Consider the following 21,124-nt stretch of genomic DNA (forward strand, 5'->3'; position numbering starts at 1 on the left):
ACATGGGAAATTCAGTGAGGTTTTCATCCCGTCAATATTTTCAAAACATTTATGGGATGCCAAGAGCTTCAAGTGCCACATAATCCCATGTGGAAAGCACTGCTCCAAGAGGGACCACTTTGCACTAAAGAAAAGCATTTCTTTTCACGATATACTTAAGACATCCATTCATGAGTTAAGAAAGCAGGATAACTCCAGTCTAACATCAACATTTCAACATTTAAAAAAGCTATCCTTCATTTTCTTTCACGGGTTGCCTTTCTTCACGGCAATATCTAAGCCTATCAGAACTGTACGTCCACCATTCATCACAGAATGTAACTCTGTACATACACCATGCGGACTATCAGGACGCTGACTGAGAAAATCACAAGACAAGGAATCTTCACTAGAATCCCAACAGATCCTTAAAATGAGACTATTTCAACAATCAAGCGAGGGCCCAGGGACAGCATTTCGGCCAGGTCACAGGTACAATACACATGTGTCGCTGGGCCACCAGAATCACCTCCCTAATAGGTGATGCGACACAGACATTCGGAAGGATGTTCAAACAAGTCTTTTACTCTGTTAAAACACATTTTAAAGTCATAAAATGCATGGGTGAAATTTTAAATACTACTCTAAGCATATCAATTTCTTTCCACTTCAAGAGATTATGCCATTAATCCTATTGCATACTACATTTCCATCCATAATTGACAACTATTAGATTGTTAATCATTTCATATTTAGTAGATAAAATCTTACACACTGGGCCCATAATGAATGCAAAGGCCAACAAGAGGTTGATGTAAACGAGGGACTGGCTAACTCATTCAAAGCTTTATTTAGCACTTATTTACTCAAATCAATAGCATGAGTGAGAAAATTGTCTCATTAAGATCTAGAAATAGATGCCATTACTCAAAGAAAATTATCCATAAATCTCAGAAAAACCCAACCTGATTCCCTTGAGCAAGCAGCGTTTTCAGTCTGGCTATTTCAGCTCGCAGCTCACGGATAAGTTTGACGTTGGCATCCTCATTAATGGTAGGCTTGTTGATGATGTTTTTGGCTCTATTTGCATAGCGAAGAGTACTTAGGGTTTCTCCATAATTGACATCAGCAGGTGAAATGGCTGTGAAGAATGTATTCAAAAAATAATTTACCCAGCACTCCATATTTCATTTAGCACAAAGTTGGTTTGTAATTTAAAAGTCAGATTAACCCCAGGTCATTGGATAGACTAAATATTCATTGCCACAGTAATGAATATGAAAAATTATCTAACATTTCTAGGAAAGAGTGTTCACAATACAAAATAAAGTATCATTTTGCTCTTCTCAAATCTAGAATCAACCACCTAACCAAGTCTAAAATGAGATATGAGATATTCCCCTATAGTTAGGTAGTTTTCCCTGCTGAAAATGTAAGAAGGTGGTTTAAAGACTATTTGTCATCTCAACATTAAGTAGGAATTCAAATACTTTTAAAAGTTCTGGCAAAGTCTACCATCTGGAAAAAAAAAAAAACAATATGATAAGTTTTGAAAAGGGTCACAAATCAATCCATTCTCTTCTTAAAGTTTGGTTAATCTTACCCACCTCCACCACTACCACTCAACTTTTTTTTTTTTTTTTTTTTTTTGAGACAGAGTCTCGCTCTGTCGCCCAGGCTGGAGTGCAGTGGCCGGATCTCAGCTCACTGCAACCTCCGCCTCCTGGGTTTACGCCATTCTCCTGCCTCAGCCTCCCGAGTAGCTGGGACTACAGGCGCCCGCCACCTCGCCCAGCTAGTTTTTTGTATTTTTTGGTAGAGACGGGGTTTCACCATGTTAGCCAGGATGGTCTCGATCTCCTGACCTCATGATCCGCCCGTCTCGGCCTCCCAAAGTGCTGGGATTACAGGCTTGAGCACTGCACCCGGCCCACTCAACTTTAATTAAGGCTGAGGTGACTATACAAATGCATGTGGGTGTACAACCCAGGGTAAATCCCGTGGCTCCATAGTTAGCACATGGCATGAGGCATGGGAAGGGCATGAAGATAGGGGAAGGGAAGAGGAAAGAGAGGAAGAGGGAAGGGAAAGTAGAGTCAGAAGGGAAACAAGTCCTGACTTCTCCCAAGCAATTATCTCCCCTTTCTATATTTGTTCTCTATTCTGCTTCTGTCAGTTATTGGCTGAAATATAGACATAAAGCATATTACTGTTATCACTATTTGTTTTATGCATTGGGTTTTTTTTCCCCTCCCAATTCTTACTTTTAAATTCCCCATTTACTGCCTTAAATAAAAAAACAAAGTTGGGTTATTTTTACTTTGTGTTCCTATGATTTTTCTCCTATGAGGTGAGTTTCTACCTTATACTTTAAGCAAAGAAAAGCTGAAAAGTCTTCCTGCATGTTATCACAGCTTCCCAAATACGGCAAGGTGACATAACAGCTAATGCTGATACTACAGACTGAGTCACAGCAGGATCATAGGAGGTGATTTTCTTCAAGATAGAAAAACTATTACTTTTTTAAGATGTAAAAGGTGCTATTTCCTAATAAGACACTTTAAAGTTAAATATTTACAGTTAATTCACAGAAAATATTGTATGCTCAGAAAAGTAACTTAAAACGCTTACTGGCAATCATGATAGTTTTAGAGTTTCCTCCAAGGCTATCTTTTAACAACCAAGTCAACACAGAATCCCTGTAAGGCACAAAAACTGGCTTCTTCTTTGCAAGAGTGTTTGCAGCATCCTGAGATAAATCGGCTATGAAAAGGAAGAAAAAAAGGGGAAAAAGGACAATTAGTAAAATTTTTTTCCTCTACTTTTGCTTCAAAAAACCTTGAAGATATTACCTCAGTTTGCAACACAAATGTTACACATGAGGAAAAAGAGGAGGAAAAAGAGGAGGCAGGAGCCAGGCGTAAGCATACCTAAGGCAGAAATGACGTTCCCCAGAGTCACGAGGGACTTGTTAATATTTCCCCCTTCCTTTAGCCTAACCCCGGTGGCTCCAGTGGCATCTGCACGCTCACTTCCGGCAAGATCAACCAAGTGGATCTTACTGACGGTTTCACATGGCATTTCGGAATCAAATTTAGCCTGTGGTAAAATAAAAAAGTAAAATTGAAGAGATGCAAAGGGCCCTGATGTTGCTGATGATATAAATTCTAATTATTTTTCACTCCTCACTGAGATCTCTCAGGGCAGATATTTTTCAGTTTTGTTTTATTGGCCTTCATACTGATTATAGAAACTTCTCACATTTAATCCAGTGCAACAGAAGTTACTGTATATGATTCTTAAACTTTCTGAAGAATCTTTCCATTCTCAACAAAGCCCTGCTGAATCAGGCTGTGGAAAGAACAGAAAATTAGGCACTGAGTGGCACTCAGCAGAGAAATGTAAGTAAACAAACAGTAACTTTTATTCTCATCTAGAGTCCCAGCCTTCTAAGAACAAAAGCTTTCCAAAATATGATCGATGTAGACAACTACAGAAAAGAGCATTCAACCATTATCGGATGTTAAAACATCTTGTTGCACAAATTATTTTTTTAATGTAAAATCTTAAATACTATATTCCTTGCTTCTGAATTCTACCAAAAGTTTATGTTCATAAAGACTTCTGATCTATGTGTTACATTTTGAACCAAAATGCCCCCCAAATTACCATATTTTTATAGAAATATAAACCTCCTAGAAATAAGAGATGGTGGCCAGGCCCAGCAGCTTATGCCTGTGATCCCAGCACTTTGGGAGGCCAAAGTGGGAGCATCGCTTGAGCCTAGGAGTTCAAGACCAGCCTCGGCAACATAGTGAGACATCATCTCTAGAAAAAATTTAAAAAAAAAAAAAATTAGCTGGGCGTGGTGTTGTGCACCTGTAGTCCCAGCTCCCTGGAAAGCTGAGGTGGGAGATCGCTTGAGCCCAGAAGGTTGAGACTGCAGTGAGCCGTGATCACAACACTGCACTCTAGCCTGGACAACAGAGTGAAATCATGTGTCAAAAAAAAAAAAAAAAAAAAATGAGCGATGGCCATATGCTAATCAGGCACTAACCAGAAAGCAGGAGAAAAACCAATCAACTTGAGCAAATCAAAAGGAAAGGTCTAACAGAAGATTACGATATGGAGAATTTAAGGCAAGCTGTTCTGACTGGCCTTAAAGAATTCATTTTCTTGCTCTTTGATCTCCTCATTAATAAAATACTGCCTCTTTGTATCTGATGTGTCCAACTGCTAACACAGATGAGGACATCCCTAAGTTCCCAGCATATACTTAGACCCTGACAGGACACTTCATTTTTGCATTCATCTACTCTACTGGCCTCAGTGTTAAAATATTTACCCTCAATAATTTCCACAGATGTTCAAGATGCTCTCAACCTCTTGATCATAATGAATTCCTACATTAGTACTTATAAATATTCGCTGCCCTTTAATATCACTCTAATAATCATAATCAACACAGCAAGGTGAGTGCCATGGAGCGGTAATGGGTAATGCACTGCACTGAGCTACTCACCTTGGCTTCCAGCTGGTCTGACTCACAATCCATTATATCCCACAGAGTTTGCAACAATGAAAACTTTTGCTTAATTAAGCACAGAGCAAGTTGTTTTATGTCTAGAACAGGGTGGAAGCCTGCTAAGTATTTCTTAAGGGTACACATCAGGATATTTCAAATTACTGTGATTGTAACCACAGAGAAACTCAGCACACAGCACATGTTCAACTCTAATTAACAAGAAAATGACAGTCAGTCACCTTTACCTGCTGCTGCTCCTGGTTCAACAATGATCGGTCCTCAGCTGGTGCTAATCAGCAAGTAAAGACCTCAGGGATGGAGCCAGCCAGGCCCGCAGCTGCCCTTACCTGAGTGAACTTGATGGTGAAGATGGCATGAGACCTGCTGCTGACGTCGTTCATCCCAGTCGCTGCGGTGGTCCGGTTGATATTACCCGCATCCATAAGTTCTTCTACGTCAGCATAATTCTGTACTAAATGTTTGGATAAATCTGAAAAAAAAAATGGAAGGGGTGAAGAAATCCCCCTAATATATAGAAAATGGAATACAAAATTGCCCTCTATGAAATAATACACAACTCCAAAATCTGCTGACCTGTCTGAAGACCTCACTTGTCTCTCTAGGGCGGTGGTATGTAACACAGACCTGGGAGCTGGGTGGCTGGGTGGCTGGGGTTGAATCCCAGCTCTGCTGCTTACTAGCTGTGGCTTTACATAGTTATGGACAAGCTGCTTCACCTCACTGTGCCTCAGTTACCTCACGTGATCATGTGTACCTACCACATAAGGCCACGGTCCCCAACTTTTTTGGCACCAGAGATCAGTTTCATGGAAGGTCATTTTTCCATGGATGAGGGGTAAGGGGAACAGATCCAGGATGAACTTGTTCCATACCTCAGATCATAAGGCATTAGACATATTCTCATTAGGAGCATGCCACCCAGATCCATCATATGTGCAGTTCAGAATAGAGTTCGTGCTCCTATGAGAATCTAATGCTGCCACTGATCTGACAGGAGGCACAACTCAGGTAGTAATGCTCGCTCCCTGGCTGTTCACCTCCTACTGTGCGGCCCACTTCCTAAGAGGATATGGATCAGTACCAGTCTGCAGCCCAGGAGTTAGGGGCCTCTGACATAAGGTATTTAAGATAAAGGTTAGCTATTATATTATCATCAACCTCATTAACATTAGTCATAGCACATAGAAGAAAAATGTAAAAGCACTGCCTGCATGCAAAACCCAATGGCATTTTTTAAATCGTTTAAAAACATTGTTTCATTGACTTTTCTGGAACATTCATATGGTTCTAAAGTCAAAGGCTGCACAGTTACACTGTGTAAAGGGTCCCTGTCCCTATGCTATAGCTCCCCACTTCCCCTTCTGTCAGGGAACCAAATGTTACATACCCTTCTAGAAATAACCTATACATATACAAGCAATCATATTTATCTAGAACTGTCTTTTCCCTCTTACATACAAATGGTAGCATACCATAAGCATTAGTTTGCACCCTGCTTTTAAATGGAATAATACATTAAAGAACATTCTATATCAGTTAAGGTGTTTCCTCATTCATTTTTAAGGCTGCAGGGGATTGGATCATATGCATGTACCATGACCAATTTAACCATGGAGACTACAGAAGTTGTTCATATTTTGTTTCCAATTATGAGTAATGCTGCTACAAACAGTCTTGCACATAAGTCTTTTCAAATGTCTGTGAATGTTTATACAGAATAAATTCTTAGAGGTGGAATTTCTAGACAGAAATTTTGATAACTATTGCAAAACTGTTCTCCATATAGGGCAATTTACACCCAGCAGTAGCAAGGTATAAGAGTGCTTGTCTCCCAGCACCCTCCACAATACTGTCTTATCAGGATTATTTACGTCTGCCAAAGATGGATGACAAATGTTACCTCCAAGTATTTTTATTTTGTTTTTCTCTTAGTATGAGTGAGGCTAAGCATTCCTTCCTGCACGTAAAAATCATCTGTATTTCCATGTCTATGAAGAGCCTAGTCACACATATTCTTTGTTCATTTTTCTACTTGGTTGTTGAATCTGTCCTTACCGATTTACAGGAGTTCTTTATATAGTAGGAAAATAAGTCCTTTGTCTAAAACTTGAATTGAAAATATTTTTCCTATTTTGTAATTAAGCTTTTTACTTCGCTTACAGTGTTTCTGTCAAGCACGATGTTTTATTTTGCTATTCTTTGTTTAACCATTTCTAATTTAACATTGTTTATTTTACGGTTTCTGAGTTTTAAGTTAGGTTTTTAAAAGCCTTCTTTCCTCCAGGTTTCTGGGAAAAAAATTAACTCACGGATTTTTATAGTTATTTTATTATGTAATATTTTTACACTTAAATCTTCAGTCTAGTTACCATTTATCCTGGTGTAAAACTGAGTTGTGGTACCAATTTACTTTTTTTCTCCTCCTAGACAGCTTAATAATCCCTCCAATAATTTCCCTAAGGTTTGAATAGCACATTGATTATAAACTAAATTCTCCTAAGTATCGAGGTCAGATTCTAGATGTTTGCCCTGTTTTGTTATTTTGTCTCTTCATACATCAGTTTTATATGTTTTAACATGTGATAAGACACTTGTCAGAAAACATGAAGGCATGAGTTAGGCTAAAAACTCTTAACACTGATAGCTATACCACATGCCATAGAACAACTACATACTGGCACACTTTGCTTTGGGCATACAAGGCAAAAGTTTAAGTGGAAATTTATTAAAGTACAGATGGGCCGGGCATGGTGGCTCATGCCTGTAATCCCAGTACTTTGGGAGGCCGAGGCGGGTGGATCACGAGGTCAGGAGTTCAAGACCAGCCTGGCCAAGATGGTGAAACACCGTCTCTACCAAAAATACAAAAATCAGCCGGGTACGGTGGCAGACGCCTGTAATCCCAGCTACTCAGGAGGCTGAGGCAGAGAAGTGCTTGAACTCAGGAGGCGGAGCTTGTAGTGAGCCAAGATCACACCACTGCACTCCAGCCTGGGGGACAGAGTGAGACTCCGTCCCAAAATAAAAAATAAAAAAAAAATACAGATGGGGTCCTGTTGTATCCCCCAGTAAAAGAAGACAACCAAAACCAGGAAGAACTTTAAACCTGTGACCAGTTCTGTCCTGCATCCACAGAGACACAAATGAAGAACATGAAAGCATGTCTCTATGTGTGATTCCTGCAGGCCAGCCATTCTAAGTTGCCTTATACAGAGGAGGTACGATCAGCTTCATTAAGAGGACAGTTTTAAATCCAGCCGATTCTTAAATAATTAGCAAAGGCCAATTCTGTACTCATCATTGCTTGTGTTATTCCTCACAACTGACTGTGCCACAACTAGCATATCACAACACAGATGCTGAAACCCACAGAGGAAATCCTCCAAACACACTTCCTAAGAGGCAAGAGGTTCAGAATATCTTTATTGTCATATATCACCATTAGGGTCAGTAAAGATACACTGCAAAAATGCAGTGCCATTTAGAGAGACAGATTGCAGGTTTGCTTACCTTACCTTACATTTGGAAAAGAAAATTCCAGAGATTTCTTAAAAACAGAGGAAATCTATTGGTAAGCCTCATAAAATCAGCCAATGGCCAGTGAAGTAGAAATTCACTAACTGAACATCATGTAGTGACAGTTCATGTCATTCTTACTCTAACAAAATTCCAAAATTAAAATTAAATAAATTTTTAAAAGCTCACCATTATGCTGTATTTTTTCTTTGAAAGTGTTTTTACATAGACTGCAAAACGAATATGGCTGTGAAATATCTCCTCTTACCCTCAACATAAGGGCCTTCTTTGGGATGCTCACGGACTCTCAAATTGAAGGTTTTAGATGACTTCCGCCGAAGTAGATCTCTCACACGTTCATTATAAATTTCTAAGTAGCTAAAAATTTTAAATAAAATTGAACTCAGAAAAATGATTTCAGACATTAATATCAGTAACAACACATAACAGCAGCAACCTGCTAACATAAATAGCAACAGCAGAAGTTACCATTTACGAGTGGTGACTATGTATCAGGTACGATGAGTCCTCACTTAAGGTCACTGACAGGTTCTTGGAAAGTGCAACTTTAAGGGAAAGGACATACAGTGGGTCCTCAAATAACACTGCTTCCTTCAACATCGTGTTGCTATAATGTTGATAAGAAATGTTGTTTCACTTAAAGTCACGATTTCTAAGAATGTATCAAGAAATGACATGAGGCCAGGGGTGGTGGCTCAAGCCTGTAATCCTAACAGTTTGGGAGGCCGAGGCAGATGGATCACTTGAGGTCAGAAGTTCGAGACCAGCCTGACCAACATGGTGAAACCCCATTCCTACTAAAAATACAAAAATTAGCCGGGCATAGTAATGGATGCCTGTAATCCAAGCTACTTGGGAGGCTGAGGCAGGAGAATCACTTGAACCTGGGAGGTGGAGGTTGCAATGAGCCAAGAGTATGCCACTGTACTCCAGCCTGGGCGACAGAATGAGACTCCATCTCAAAAAAAAAAAGTAAGGACTTACTGTACCATGCTAAGCACTAGACATGGATTATTTCATTGAATTCCTACAATACACAGAGATAAGTACCACTACTAACCTCATTTTATAGGTTAGGCAAGGGAGGTTTAGTGTGATTCAAATAACTTGTCCAAGACCACACAGCAGTCAAGTAGGTGTAAAAACCCTATATTGCCATATCTGGGTCTGCCCTTGAAACTACCAAAGAGACTGGCTCCCCTCATAGGTTTAATTTCAAGGAGGAAAAAGCATCTCAACCACTCAGATTTTCTCGTAGGTTAGATTTATAGTGATCCAGCCAAGATAAAGAATAATATAAACCTTACTAAGCTAAAAGAATGAGGCAAGTAATGGGGCATACACTTAAAAGTCAGCAGCTCACTCCATTTGAGATGAACATCCCACATTAGTTTCTGACCAAGCTGTTATTTCTACCAGCTCCCAAATCCTTATCCAAACTGTACCCAAGAAAATCACTAAAAACTTACGTGTTTTAAGCTTTATCCCCAAACCATGATCACAGGAGGGGAAAAGGGAAGACTTTTTCTTTAGGAATCTAAAGACCTTATCCATTTCCAGCAACTAAATGCAAGCCAACCAGCATTGACTCTAATCAAGCTCATACTCGGTTACTCAGGCCACAGGCCCTACCTGACTTCAGTTCGAAAAGAAGCTTCATCCCATCTGGTGGTTTCATTTATCCGACTGAAGAGCCCTTCACAGATCCGAGGTATTAAGCCAGAATCTCCCTGCAATGGGAAGGACTAATGTCACAGCTGTCACTCAAAATAAAAGCAACTGATGATTGAATCTGCAATTTGCTGGTGCGAACTTAGACTCAAGTGGCCTATATGCCAACTCCTGGCCTACCACGGCCCACGCCATATACCCCTTCCAGGGCTGCTTTCTACTTTATGAAATGAGATGATTGAGGCTTCTGATTTATACATGCTGGGACTCTGATAATATATGGTCATCAGTTGTTAGTTAAATCATGGCTTACGAACAAGGAAACTTAATCTCTAACGTTTAAATAAGACAGTCTATAACTGTACAATAAATGTTAAAAATATATGCTCAAATGACCAAGGTAGGTGAAATACACACCAGGCAAAAAAAGAAACACCAAGAAAAACTTAGTAATCCCCATGGCAGTTAATAATTATCTTAAAAACTTACATAACAAGACCACATTAAAATCCATGCTTGCCAGGTGCAGTGGCTCAGCCTTTAATCCCAGCACTTTGGGAGGCCGAGGTGGGTAGATCACCTGAGATCAGGAGTTCGAGACCAGCCTGGCCAACATGGTGAAACCGTGTCTCTACTAAAAATACAAATATTAGCCAGGTGTAGTGGCACATGCCTGTAATCCCAGCTACTGGGTAGGCTGAGGCAGGAGAATCGCTTGAACCTGGGAGGCGGAGGTTGCGCCATTGCATTCCAGCCTAGGCAACAAGAGCAAAAATCCATTTAAAAAAAAAAAAAAAACCACATGCTATGTCCCTACTTTGATAGCTAACCCCTACCATAGCCTTCCTCGATGGAAAATTTTAATTTACCATATTATTTATACAATGTGGGTATAACATTCAATAATATTTATGTTTCAGTCAGCCTTAAAAAGCTGATGAACCTCAGAATACAGTAAAAATCAGGCAAAATGATCTTGCTAGGAAACTAAGGCAGAGCATCAATGCTTTCTTGTCATGCTCCCTCCCTACCTTCACTCAACCCCCATGCCCAAAAAGTAGAAGACGGCATGACTGTATTCAGAGATTGTTTTTTCTTTGTACCATTAAATCAGTACTAATTCTTAACAAGGAAAAATGAGTCTTACATCATATTTTTGGTTCTTACTTTAAAATAAAGAAAGGATACCCAAGCAGCACTCAACTATAAGATCAGAGAAAAACACTTGTAATCGGTGAGTGCTTTATAAATGTTTGACTTACATAAAATAGTTACTAGGGAATCAACATACAAATTTCACTTTTAGAAGTTTATTTTTTTTTCCCAAAGACACAGTAGGAAAGGAGGAACTGTGAAGTAATGATAAAAGGAAATGTGAAACTCTCGAAATTAGCTGTTTGGTCCTCTCGTTTGTTCTTCCCTTTTCAGATTGAGGACTTGCCGAACAACACTGACTGACTTCTTGTGTAAAGGAAAAGCCTGGATGTAAGCAGTGAGGTTACATGTCCTGAAATAATTTATTCTGGAAAGTTCTGTTTTCTAACACATGACTTCCATGAACCTCCAAATCTTCAGCATTAAAGACACCACATGTCTGCCAGCAGGAAACCTTCAATCATCTTCCACTAGTGTCTCTACATCTTGACCATGCCACAGGTTTGGCAGGCAATGAACAGAGCTTTCATTAAGAAATAAGAAAAGAAAAAAAACAGGCCAGGCACAGTGGCTCACGCCTGTAATCCCAGCACTTTGGGAGGCCGACGCGGGTGGATCATCTAAAGTCAGGAGCTTGAGACCAGCCTGGCCAACATGGTGAAACCCCATCTCCACTAAAAATACAAAATTAGCCAGGCGTGATGATGCGCACCCGTCATCTATTTGGGAGGCTGAGGCAGGAGAATCACTTGAAACCAGGAGGCAGAGCTTGCAATGAGTCGAGATCGCACCACTGCACTCCAGCCTGGGCGACAGAGTGAGACTCCATCTCAAAAAAAAAAAAAAAAAAGAAAACAGAAGAATGATCTAAATCTGGAGAAAACACAGAACAAGAAAGTTCTTGCAATAATTCCTAGTTTTTTCTCCTCTGTATTTTGGGGCAAGTATAACATTAATATCAGTTAACTTACATAGCTTATAAAACTGCATACGGTATGTTTATAAATATGTAAACTCTATATAAACTATATAATTCTAACTTTTTAATGTATTTTCAGGATTTATGTAGTACCTTTCTATCAAAGAGTTAGAATTTTTTTTACATTTTACTTGGGGAAAAATGTTTTGAATAATTTTAAAAAGAACAGACTTCAGTAATTTTATTCAAACGGTTGTGTTGGCAGAAAAGAAGAATAAATTACTCATGGGCCCAACACACTTTTTTGATAAGATTATAAGGCCTTTAAAACAGAAAATGAACAGGGACTTGCATCCATTATTCATGCTTATATACTTAAAATTATTTCTAATTTAAACTCTCTCAAAGGAAATTTAGTCCAACTTATTACTGAGTTTTATCTTATTACTAAAGAATAATCAGAACATGAAAAGTTAGTACAGACCAAACAGATAAAAGAGATCATTCTACCAGTGCAGAGAAAGATAATGAGAAATTTCCTTCCCACACAGTATAAACAACGTACAGAATTTCCCATCATAGTGTATGACTTTCCAGATCCAGTTTGCCCATATGCAAAGACACAAGCATTATAACCTTCAAATGCAGACTTCACGACGTCTGTGCCAAGGGTTTTGAAAACCTGAAAGCCAAAAAGAACATACAAAAGACACAATTAGCATAGATTTTAATAAAAGCCCCTTCAGTGCTGACAATGTTCTTGAATGATACTTTCAGTTATTAAGGATTAGACCATATAAATAAATCACTGCAGAACCATTTACAACAACATATGTATATACCACAGTTTTCAATCAAAGACAAACTTTTTTAGCAAACAAAAAGCAGCCCCATCCTCTTTCCTACTTAAGTTTACCAAAAAATATCCTGAAGTATAAAAATGTAAACAAGGCAAAGTGACAATCATGTTTAGAAGCAAAGACTATTTTAAAGCATCATGATTAGCCATTCACAATTATATAAATATATAAAGCTATTCATTCTATCAGAGCTTCCAGAAACAAAATATTCAAAACCTGAAGGTCACAGCAGACAGAAATTCCTGCCCAAGCTAAGCCAAATCAATGCCTTCATTTTAAGGGCTCAGCTACTCTTCAAAATCAATCTCTGCAGGTGCTCATGGAGCTGAGTGACAGGTGGGTGCAGATGAGGCTGGGGTGGCTGGGCTCCCCCACGTCAGTGTCCAGGTGCTTTTTCCTATTTGGACATTTGCCCAGGATGGAAAAGGCAGGGAGACAAGCTGTGTGGGGCCAGGGTGGGGGTCTCACCTACAATGGCCTGAGTCCACGTCCAACATTCCACATAATTACAATTTGGATAGTGAAAGGAAGTGAAGTACAAATGCTTCACCCAGATAACTGATGGTAAATGAAGGAAATCAAGGTTCAAAATCTTCTTAGTTATAGCCAGCTGGAAAGAGACAACCAAAGTTTTCATGTAGTCTCCTGTCCTCTCAGCCCAGCACACTAAGGGCAGATAAAGCATCTCCCTGCTTCAAAAGGTAGGCACAACAGCCGCTGAGGAGATGCCAAACAGGGAAGCTCGCTCAGCTTCAGGTGAAGGGCTCCTCTGTGGTGTCACCATCGTCCAAGGTGGGGCCTCAGCATCCCTACAAGAGCATTCAGTCTACGACTGACACCACATCAGCCAACTCATGGGACCCAGACAGATCAACCAAAGAGTCATCACCAGCTACTGCCAAACCAAGAGCAGCAGGTCCCAAACTTTGCAGCACATTACAACTGCTTGGGAAGCCTGGAAAAGTCCAATGGCCAGGCCGGTAACCCAGCACAATTAAGTATGAATCTAAGGGAGTGTGAACCTAGGAATCCATTCTTCTAAACTCCCTATGTGATTTCAAAGCATGGCAACATTTGAGGAGTGATGGAGCACTCACATCTGCCAGTCAGTGCAGGCAGTACAGGGACCCTGCGTGGAAGCCAGATTCCCATTAGGATGTGCACATGGCCCACATCAGTGCGGACATATGGAGACAACACCCCTCTGGCCACAACACCCACACCCTAGACAGGGCCGATAAACCTGTCCATCTGCATCTCAGCTCCACCTCAACCATCCCTGCTGATAGCACAGCCTGTCATCCAAGGACAAGATGAAAATACAGCCAACTGGACCTCAGCTGTCTTTAGATCCATCTTCCCACTGACTTCTACAGACTTTGTTTCCTCAGCCTCATCAGTAAAAGATTTCAACGAACTGTCATTTCAATTGAGTCATTTCCACAAATTGCCAGTCTCACTCATTCTGAGTTAATTCTTAACCATTTTAGCTTTAAGAGCTGACAGTTTTCGATCTTGCTCTCAAATTCTGATGACTTACTCAAGTCTCAACCATAATGGCAGCTCACACTTACTCCGGCCTTTCTAAACCCTTTCGTGTGTTCATGTATAATTCTCATCAAAACACTACAGGGTGAGTAGCGTTACAAGACCCATTTTTCAGATGAGGAAGCTGAAGGGGGAGAGGCCAGGTAACTGGACACACACCAGGGAGTGCCAGAGCTGGGGCTGCATCCAGGACTTTCTGACCACTGTGATGTGTCCTCCTCCCACACCCTCAAAAGCAACAACCAGGCCCCAATCCTACCTTGAGGGGCCCCTCCCCGATCTTCTCTTAAGAAGCAAAAGTCAGGAACCCCAGGGACACTCAGGACTCCAGACCACCAGTTGGAGTCTTATTTTCGCCAATGTATATGGAATATGAGTAAAAACTAAATATTTCCCCAATTCTCTCAGATTAAACAAAACACAGAAGGCAAATATCTTTTTTTTTTATGAATTCACTAGTAAGGAAAAAAGTCGTCTAAACACTTCTCAATAAAGAAGGATCTTTTCGCATAGTTTGGCCTGGGACTAAACCAAAGTCATGGAAAATATCACATTTAAACCAAACCCAAAGGTTTTCAGAATAAAATTATTCCCTAGGGTTAAAATCTATGCCTACCACTTTGCTATTACTTCATTGCCCAGAAAGTTAACGCAGGCGGTTTTCCAATTCAGTGGATCAGCAGGGTTTGGTTTGGGGGAGACGTGACTGCAAACAGGTCTAGAAAATCCAGGTCTGGAGGCGCAGAGACCCTGGGCTGGCTCAGTCTCAGCCTCACTCTCAGTGGGTCTCAAAAAACCCACCCAAACTTGGTGCCATGATCTGGAAAAGCAGCCGGCACTGCCTGCATCTCTCCAGGGGTCTTGGCAAGGAAATCGAGATACCCCCATCACAGCTCCCACAGAGGATGCACCAAGCACCGCCCCCACAACCAAGGTAGGAAAGAGGGCCTGCTTTATGAGACTGACAACCGCTCTTCCCTGCTGGCATCAGAACCTGGCTGGCCTGGTTACCTGAAACCCACCTCGCTGCCTGTCAGAGCACAGACTTGAAAGCTGATTTCCTGAGTAATCCAAGGCATCACTGGGGCCTCACTTGAGGGGAACTGCCCACAAGAGGGCACTGTTAAAACAAAGACGCACTCATCGGGCATGTCAACTGGGAAACGTTAGGTTTCAAGTTTCTCCTGGGTTGAATTAAGGAACAGGTTGTGTGAGAACAAAGCCTCCCTTTGGAGTTTTGAAGAACCATTAAGAAAAGCAGACCTTGTTTAATGGTCTTTAATTCATATGATGGTAGATTTAAGTTGCTCATTGATTTTTTTCTAATTCTAAAATTAATTTGGGAGAAAAAATATTAATGGTCATCTTACTTGGTATTTGTTCAAGGTTAAGGGAAACTTGAACTATAGTAGTAGACATGATATATTTTCTCAATATGCCTTTATATTCAAATCACAAACACACACACACACACACACACACACACACACACACACCACACACATCATGCTACACTTGCATCTTCCCCTATTTATAGCAGGGATGCGACCTGCCAGCCATTTCCTGTGCCTGATCCATCTGTCATCGAGAACACACCATTTCTTCTCATCCACATCCTTAAGACCTTCCAGTGGCATCTCCAGCACCCTGTACAACAGCCCCACGGTCCAACTCTGCTACTATTAAGTCAATTAGGTCTACAAACCTGAGCAAGTTCCTTAAGCTTACTGAATCTCTTCAACAAAGAAAAGGAGAGTTAAAATTTAACACATTTGAGTCCTGTGAGGATTAAACAAGATAGCACATATGAACACAAGCAGAGTTTCTGACACCAATAGAAGTTCAACCAACATCAGTTTCTTTCCTCTCCCAGGCCTTCTTTCAGACCAGGCACCACCTCTCTCTGTGAGGCTCCCATTCTCATCACTGCTGTTCCTTCCTACTTTTTCCTAATTTTTTAAGAGACAGGGTCTCGCTATGTTGCCCAGGCTGGACTTGTCCTGGCCTCAAGCAATCCTCCCACCTCAGCTCCCCAAGTAGCTGGGACTACAAGGGCGCAACGCTGCACCCAGCTCCTGTTTTTCCCAGATGTTTGATTCAGTATCTTCTGGATACAGTCGCTCCAGTCCTCCAACTTTAACATTTACATTGTCTCAGAAAGCCAACTTCCTCCACAAACCATTTACAAACGGACTACATTTCTCAAATGTTAAGGTGCACACAGAGAACTGGGGATCTTGCTAAAAACAATTCAGGTCTAATTCAGTAGGTCTTGGAATAGGTCCTGAGATTTCACATTTCTAACAAGTTCCCAGGCGGTACTGATGATTCTGGTGCATGGACACATTTCAAGCTGCAAGAAACAAGTACTTTTGGTGGCTGGCAAGATGGCCAAATAGGAACAGCTTTGGTCTGTAGCTCCCGGTGAGATCAATGCAGAAGGCAGGTGATGTCTGGATTTTCAATTGAGGTACTGGCTGGCTCATCTCACTGGGACTGGTTAGACAGTGGGTGCAGCCCACGGAGGGTGAACAGATGCAGGGTTGAAAACAGCCACACCCGGAAAGTGCAAGTGGTAGGAGAACTCCCTCCCCTCGCCATGAAGAACTGTGCATTCCGGCCCAAATATTATGCTTTTCCCACGGTCTTCACAACGCGCAGACCAGGAGATTCCTTCAAGTGCCTACACCACCAGGGTCCTGTGTTTCAAGCACAAAAGTGGGCAGCTGTTTGGGCAGACACCAAGCTAGCTGCAGGGGTTTATTTATTTATTTTTTTCATACCCCAGTGGTGCCTGGAACACCAGAGAGACAGAACTACTCACTCCTGTGGAAAGGAACCTGAAGCCAGGGAGCCAAGTGGTCTAGCTCAGTGGATCCCATCCCCACAGAGCCCAGAAAACAAAGATCCACTGGCTTGAAATTCTCGCTGCCAGCACCGCAGTCCGAAGTGGACCTGGGATGTTTGAGCTTAGTGGGTGGTAGGGCACCCACCATTACTGAGGCCTGAGTAGGCGGTTTGTCCCTCACAGTGTAAACAAAGTTGCCAGGAAGTTCGAGCTAAGCGGAGCCCACCACAGCTTGGCAAAGCCCCTGTAGCCAGACTGCCTCTCTAGATTTCTCCTCACTGGGCAGGGCATCTCTGAAAGAAAGGCAGCAGCCCAGTCAGGGGCTTATAGATAAAACTCCCATTTTCCTGGGACAGAGCACCTGGGGGAAAGGGTGGCTGTGGGCACAGCTTCAGCAGACTTAAACGTTCCTACCTGCCAGGTCTGAAGAGACCAGCGGTTCTCCCAGCACAGCGCTCGCGCTCTGCTAAGGGACAGACTGCCTCCTCGGGTGGGTCCCTGACCCCCATGCCTCCTGACACCTCCCAGCAGGGGCTGACAGACGCCTCATACAGGAGAGCTCCATTTGGCATCTGGTGGGTGCCCCTCTGGGACAAAGCTTCCAGAGGAAGGAACAGGCAGCAACCTTTGCTGTTCTGCAGCCTCCACTGGTGATACCCAGGCAAACAGGGTCTGGAGTGAACCTCCAGGAAACTCCAGGAGACCTGTAGCAGAGGGGCCTGACTGTTAGAAGGAAAACAAACAGAAAGAAATAGCATCAACATCAAAAAAAGGACATCCACACAAAGGTCACCAACATCAAAGACCAAAGGTAGATAAATCCACAAAGATGAGGAAAAACCAGTGCAAAAAGGCTGAAAATTCAAAAAACCAGAATGCTGCTTCTCCTCCAAAGAATTACAACTCCTTGCCAGCAAGGAAACAAAACTGGATGGAGAATGAGTTTGATGAATTGACAGAAGCAGGCTTCAGAAGGTGGGAAAACAAACTCCTCTGAGCTAAGGAAGTGTGTTCTAACCCAATGCAAGGAAGCTAAGAACCTTGAAAAAGGGTTAGACGAATTGCTAACTGGAATAACCAGTTTTGAGAAGAACACAAAAGACCTGATGGAGCTCAAAAACACAAGAACTTCATAAACGGGTATTAATAGCCAAACAGATCAAGCAGAAGAAAGGATATCAGAGATTGAAGATCAACTTAATGAAATAAAGCATGAAGACAAGATTAGAGAAAAAAGAATGAAAAGGAATGAATGGAGCCTCCAAGAAATATGGGACTATGTGAAAAGACCAAACCTACGTTTGATTGGTGTACCTCAAAGTGATGGGGAGAATGGAACCAAGTTGAAAAACATTCGTCAGGCTATTATCCAGGAGAACTTCCCCAACCTAGCAAGACAGGCCAACATCCAAATTCAGGAAACACAGAGAACACCACAAAGATACTCCTCGAGTACAGCAAAACTCAAGACACATAATCGGCAGATTCACCAAGGTAGAAATGAAGGAAAAAATGTTAATGGCAGCCAGAGAGAAATGTCGGGTTACCCACAAAGGGAAGCCCATCAGACTAACAGTGAATCTCTCAGCAGAAATCCTACAAGCCAGAAGAGAGTGGGGGCCAATATTCAACATCCTTAAAGAAAAGAATTTTCAACCCAGAATTTCATATCCAGCCAAACTAACCTTCCTAAGCAAAGGAGAAATAAAATCCTTTACAGACAAGCAAATGCTGAGAGATTTTGCCACCACTAGGCCTGCCTTACAAGAGCTCCTGAAGGAAGCACTAAATATGGAAAGGAAAAACTGGTACCAGCCACTGCAAAAACATACAAAATTGTAAAGACCATCGATACTGTGAAGAAACTGCATCAACTAACGGGCAAAATAACCAGCTACCATCATAATGACAGGATCAAATACACACATAACAATATTAACCTTATATATAAAAGGGCTAAATGCCCCAATTAAAAGACACAGACTGGCATTTTTAATTAGATAAAGAGTCAAGACCCATTTGTGTGCTGTATTCAGGAGACCCATCTCACGTGCAAAGACACACAAAGGCTCAAAATAAAGGAAGAGAAGAATATTTACCAAGCAAATGGAAAGCAAAAAAAAGCAGGGGTTGCAATATTAGTCTCTGATAAAATAGACTTTAAGCCAACAAAGATCAAAAATTAAAAAGAAGGGCGTTACACAATGGTAAACGGATTAATGCAACAAGAAGAGCTAACTATCCTAAATAGATATGCACCCCATACAGGAGCACCCAGATTCATAAAGCAAGTTCTTAGAGACCTACAAAGAGAATTAGACTCCCACACAATAATAGTGGGAGACTTTAACACCCCACTGTCAATATTAGACAGACCAACAAGACAGAAAATTAACAAGGATATTCAGGACTTGAACTCATCTCTGGACCAAACGGGACTAATAGACATCTACAGAACTCTCCACCCCAAATCAACAGAACATACATTCTTCTTTGCACCACATCACATGTACTCTAAAATTGACCACATAATTGGAAGTAAAACACTCCTCAGCAAATGCAAAAGAATGGAAATCATAACAGACAGTCTCTCAGATCACACTGCAATCAAATTAGAACTCAGGATTGAGAAACTCACTCAAAACTTCACTACATGGAAACTGAACAATCCATCACATAAACAGAACCAATGACAAAAACCGCATGATTATCTCAATAGATGCAGAAAAGGCCTTCGACAAAATTCAACACCCCTTCATACTAAAAACTTTCAATAAACTAGGTCTTGATGGACGGGATCTCAAAATAATAAGAGCTGTTTATGACAAACCCACAGCCAATATCATACTGAATGGGCAAAAGCTGGAAGCATTCCCTTTGAAAACTGGCACAAGACAAGGATGGCCTCTCTCACCACTCCTATTCAACATAGTGTTAGAAGTTCTGGCCTGGGCAATCAGGCAGGAGAAAGAAAGAAAGAAAGAAAGGGTATTCAATTAGGAAAACAGGAAGTCAAATTGTCCCTGTTTGTAGATGACAATGACTGTATATTTAGAAAACCCCATCATCTCCGCCCAAAATCTCCTAAAGCTGATAAGCAACTTCAGCAAACTCTCAGGATACAAAATCAATGTGCAAAAATCACAAGCATTCCTATACACAAATAACAGACAAACAGAGAGCCAAATCATGAGTGAACTCCCATTCACAATTGCTACAAAGAGAATACAATACCTAGGAATCCAACTTACAAGGGATATGAAGGACCTCTTCAAGGAGAAGTACAAACCACTGCTCAAGGAAACAAGACAGGGCACAAACAAATGGAAAAACATTCCATGCTCATGGATAGAAGAATCAATATTGTGAAAATGGTCACACTGCCCAAAGTAATTTATAGATTCAATGCTATCCCCATCAAGCTCCCACTGACTTTCTTGACAGAATTAGAAAAAACTATTTTAAATTTCATATGGAACCAAAAAACAGACCGTATAGCCAAAACAATCCTAAGCAAAAAGAACAAAGCTGGAGGCATCACGCTACCTGACTTCAAATTATACTACAAGGCTACAGTAACTAAACAGCATGGTACTGGTATCAAAACAGAGATACAGACAAATGGAATAGAACAGAGGCCACAGAAATAACACCACCCATCTGATCTTTGACAACCTGACAAAAACAAGCAATGGGGGAAGGATTCCCTATTTAATAAATGGTGTCGGGAAAACTGGCTAGCCATATGCAGAAAACGGAAACTGGACCCATACTTTACGCCTTATACAAAAATTAATTCAAGATGGATTAAAGACGTAAACGTAAGACCTAAGACCATAAAAACCCTAGAAGAAAACCTAAGCAATACCAGTCAGGACATAGGCATGGGCAAAGACTTCATGACTAAAACACCTAAAGCAATGGCAACAAAAGCCAAAATTGACAAATGGGATCTAATTAAACTAAAGAGCTTCCACACAGCAAAAGAAACTATCATCAGAGTGAACAGGCAACCTACAGAATAGGAGAAAATTTTTGCAATCTATCCATCTGACAAAGGG

General features: G+C 41.1%; 1 protein-coding gene across 4 annotated transcripts in view; it reads right to left on the minus strand.

Annotated features, from left to right (window-relative positions):
* The window catches only part of KIF16B (kinesin family member 16B), a 325,669-nt gene that overhangs the window by 254,577 nt on the left and 49,968 nt on the right, over positions 1–21,124 (minus strand). For all 4 annotated transcript variants that reach the window (XM_011962694.1, XM_011962686.1, XM_011962678.1 and 1 more), the window contains exons 4-10: positions 12,373–12,489; positions 9,695–9,792; positions 8,310–8,419; positions 4,852–4,994; positions 2,910–3,078; positions 2,611–2,742; positions 945–1,120 (exon numbers count right to left, since the gene is read on the minus strand). In XM_011962694.1, coding sequence (XP_011818084.1) covers positions 945–1,120; positions 2,611–2,742; positions 2,910–3,078; positions 4,852–4,994; positions 8,310–8,419; positions 9,695–9,792; positions 12,373–12,489 — 945 coding nt within the window. The remainder of the gene's footprint in view (positions 1–944; positions 1,121–2,610; positions 2,743–2,909; positions 3,079–4,851; positions 4,995–8,309; positions 8,420–9,694; positions 9,793–12,372; positions 12,490–21,124) is intronic.

The sequence above is a fragment of the Colobus angolensis genome, unplaced genomic scaffold (assembly GCF_000951035.1).
Source record: "Colobus angolensis palliatus isolate OR3802 unplaced genomic scaffold, Cang.pa_1.0 Scaffold117, whole genome shotgun sequence".
In the NCBI taxonomy this organism is placed as follows: domain Eukaryota; kingdom Metazoa; phylum Chordata; class Mammalia; order Primates; family Cercopithecidae; genus Colobus; species Colobus angolensis.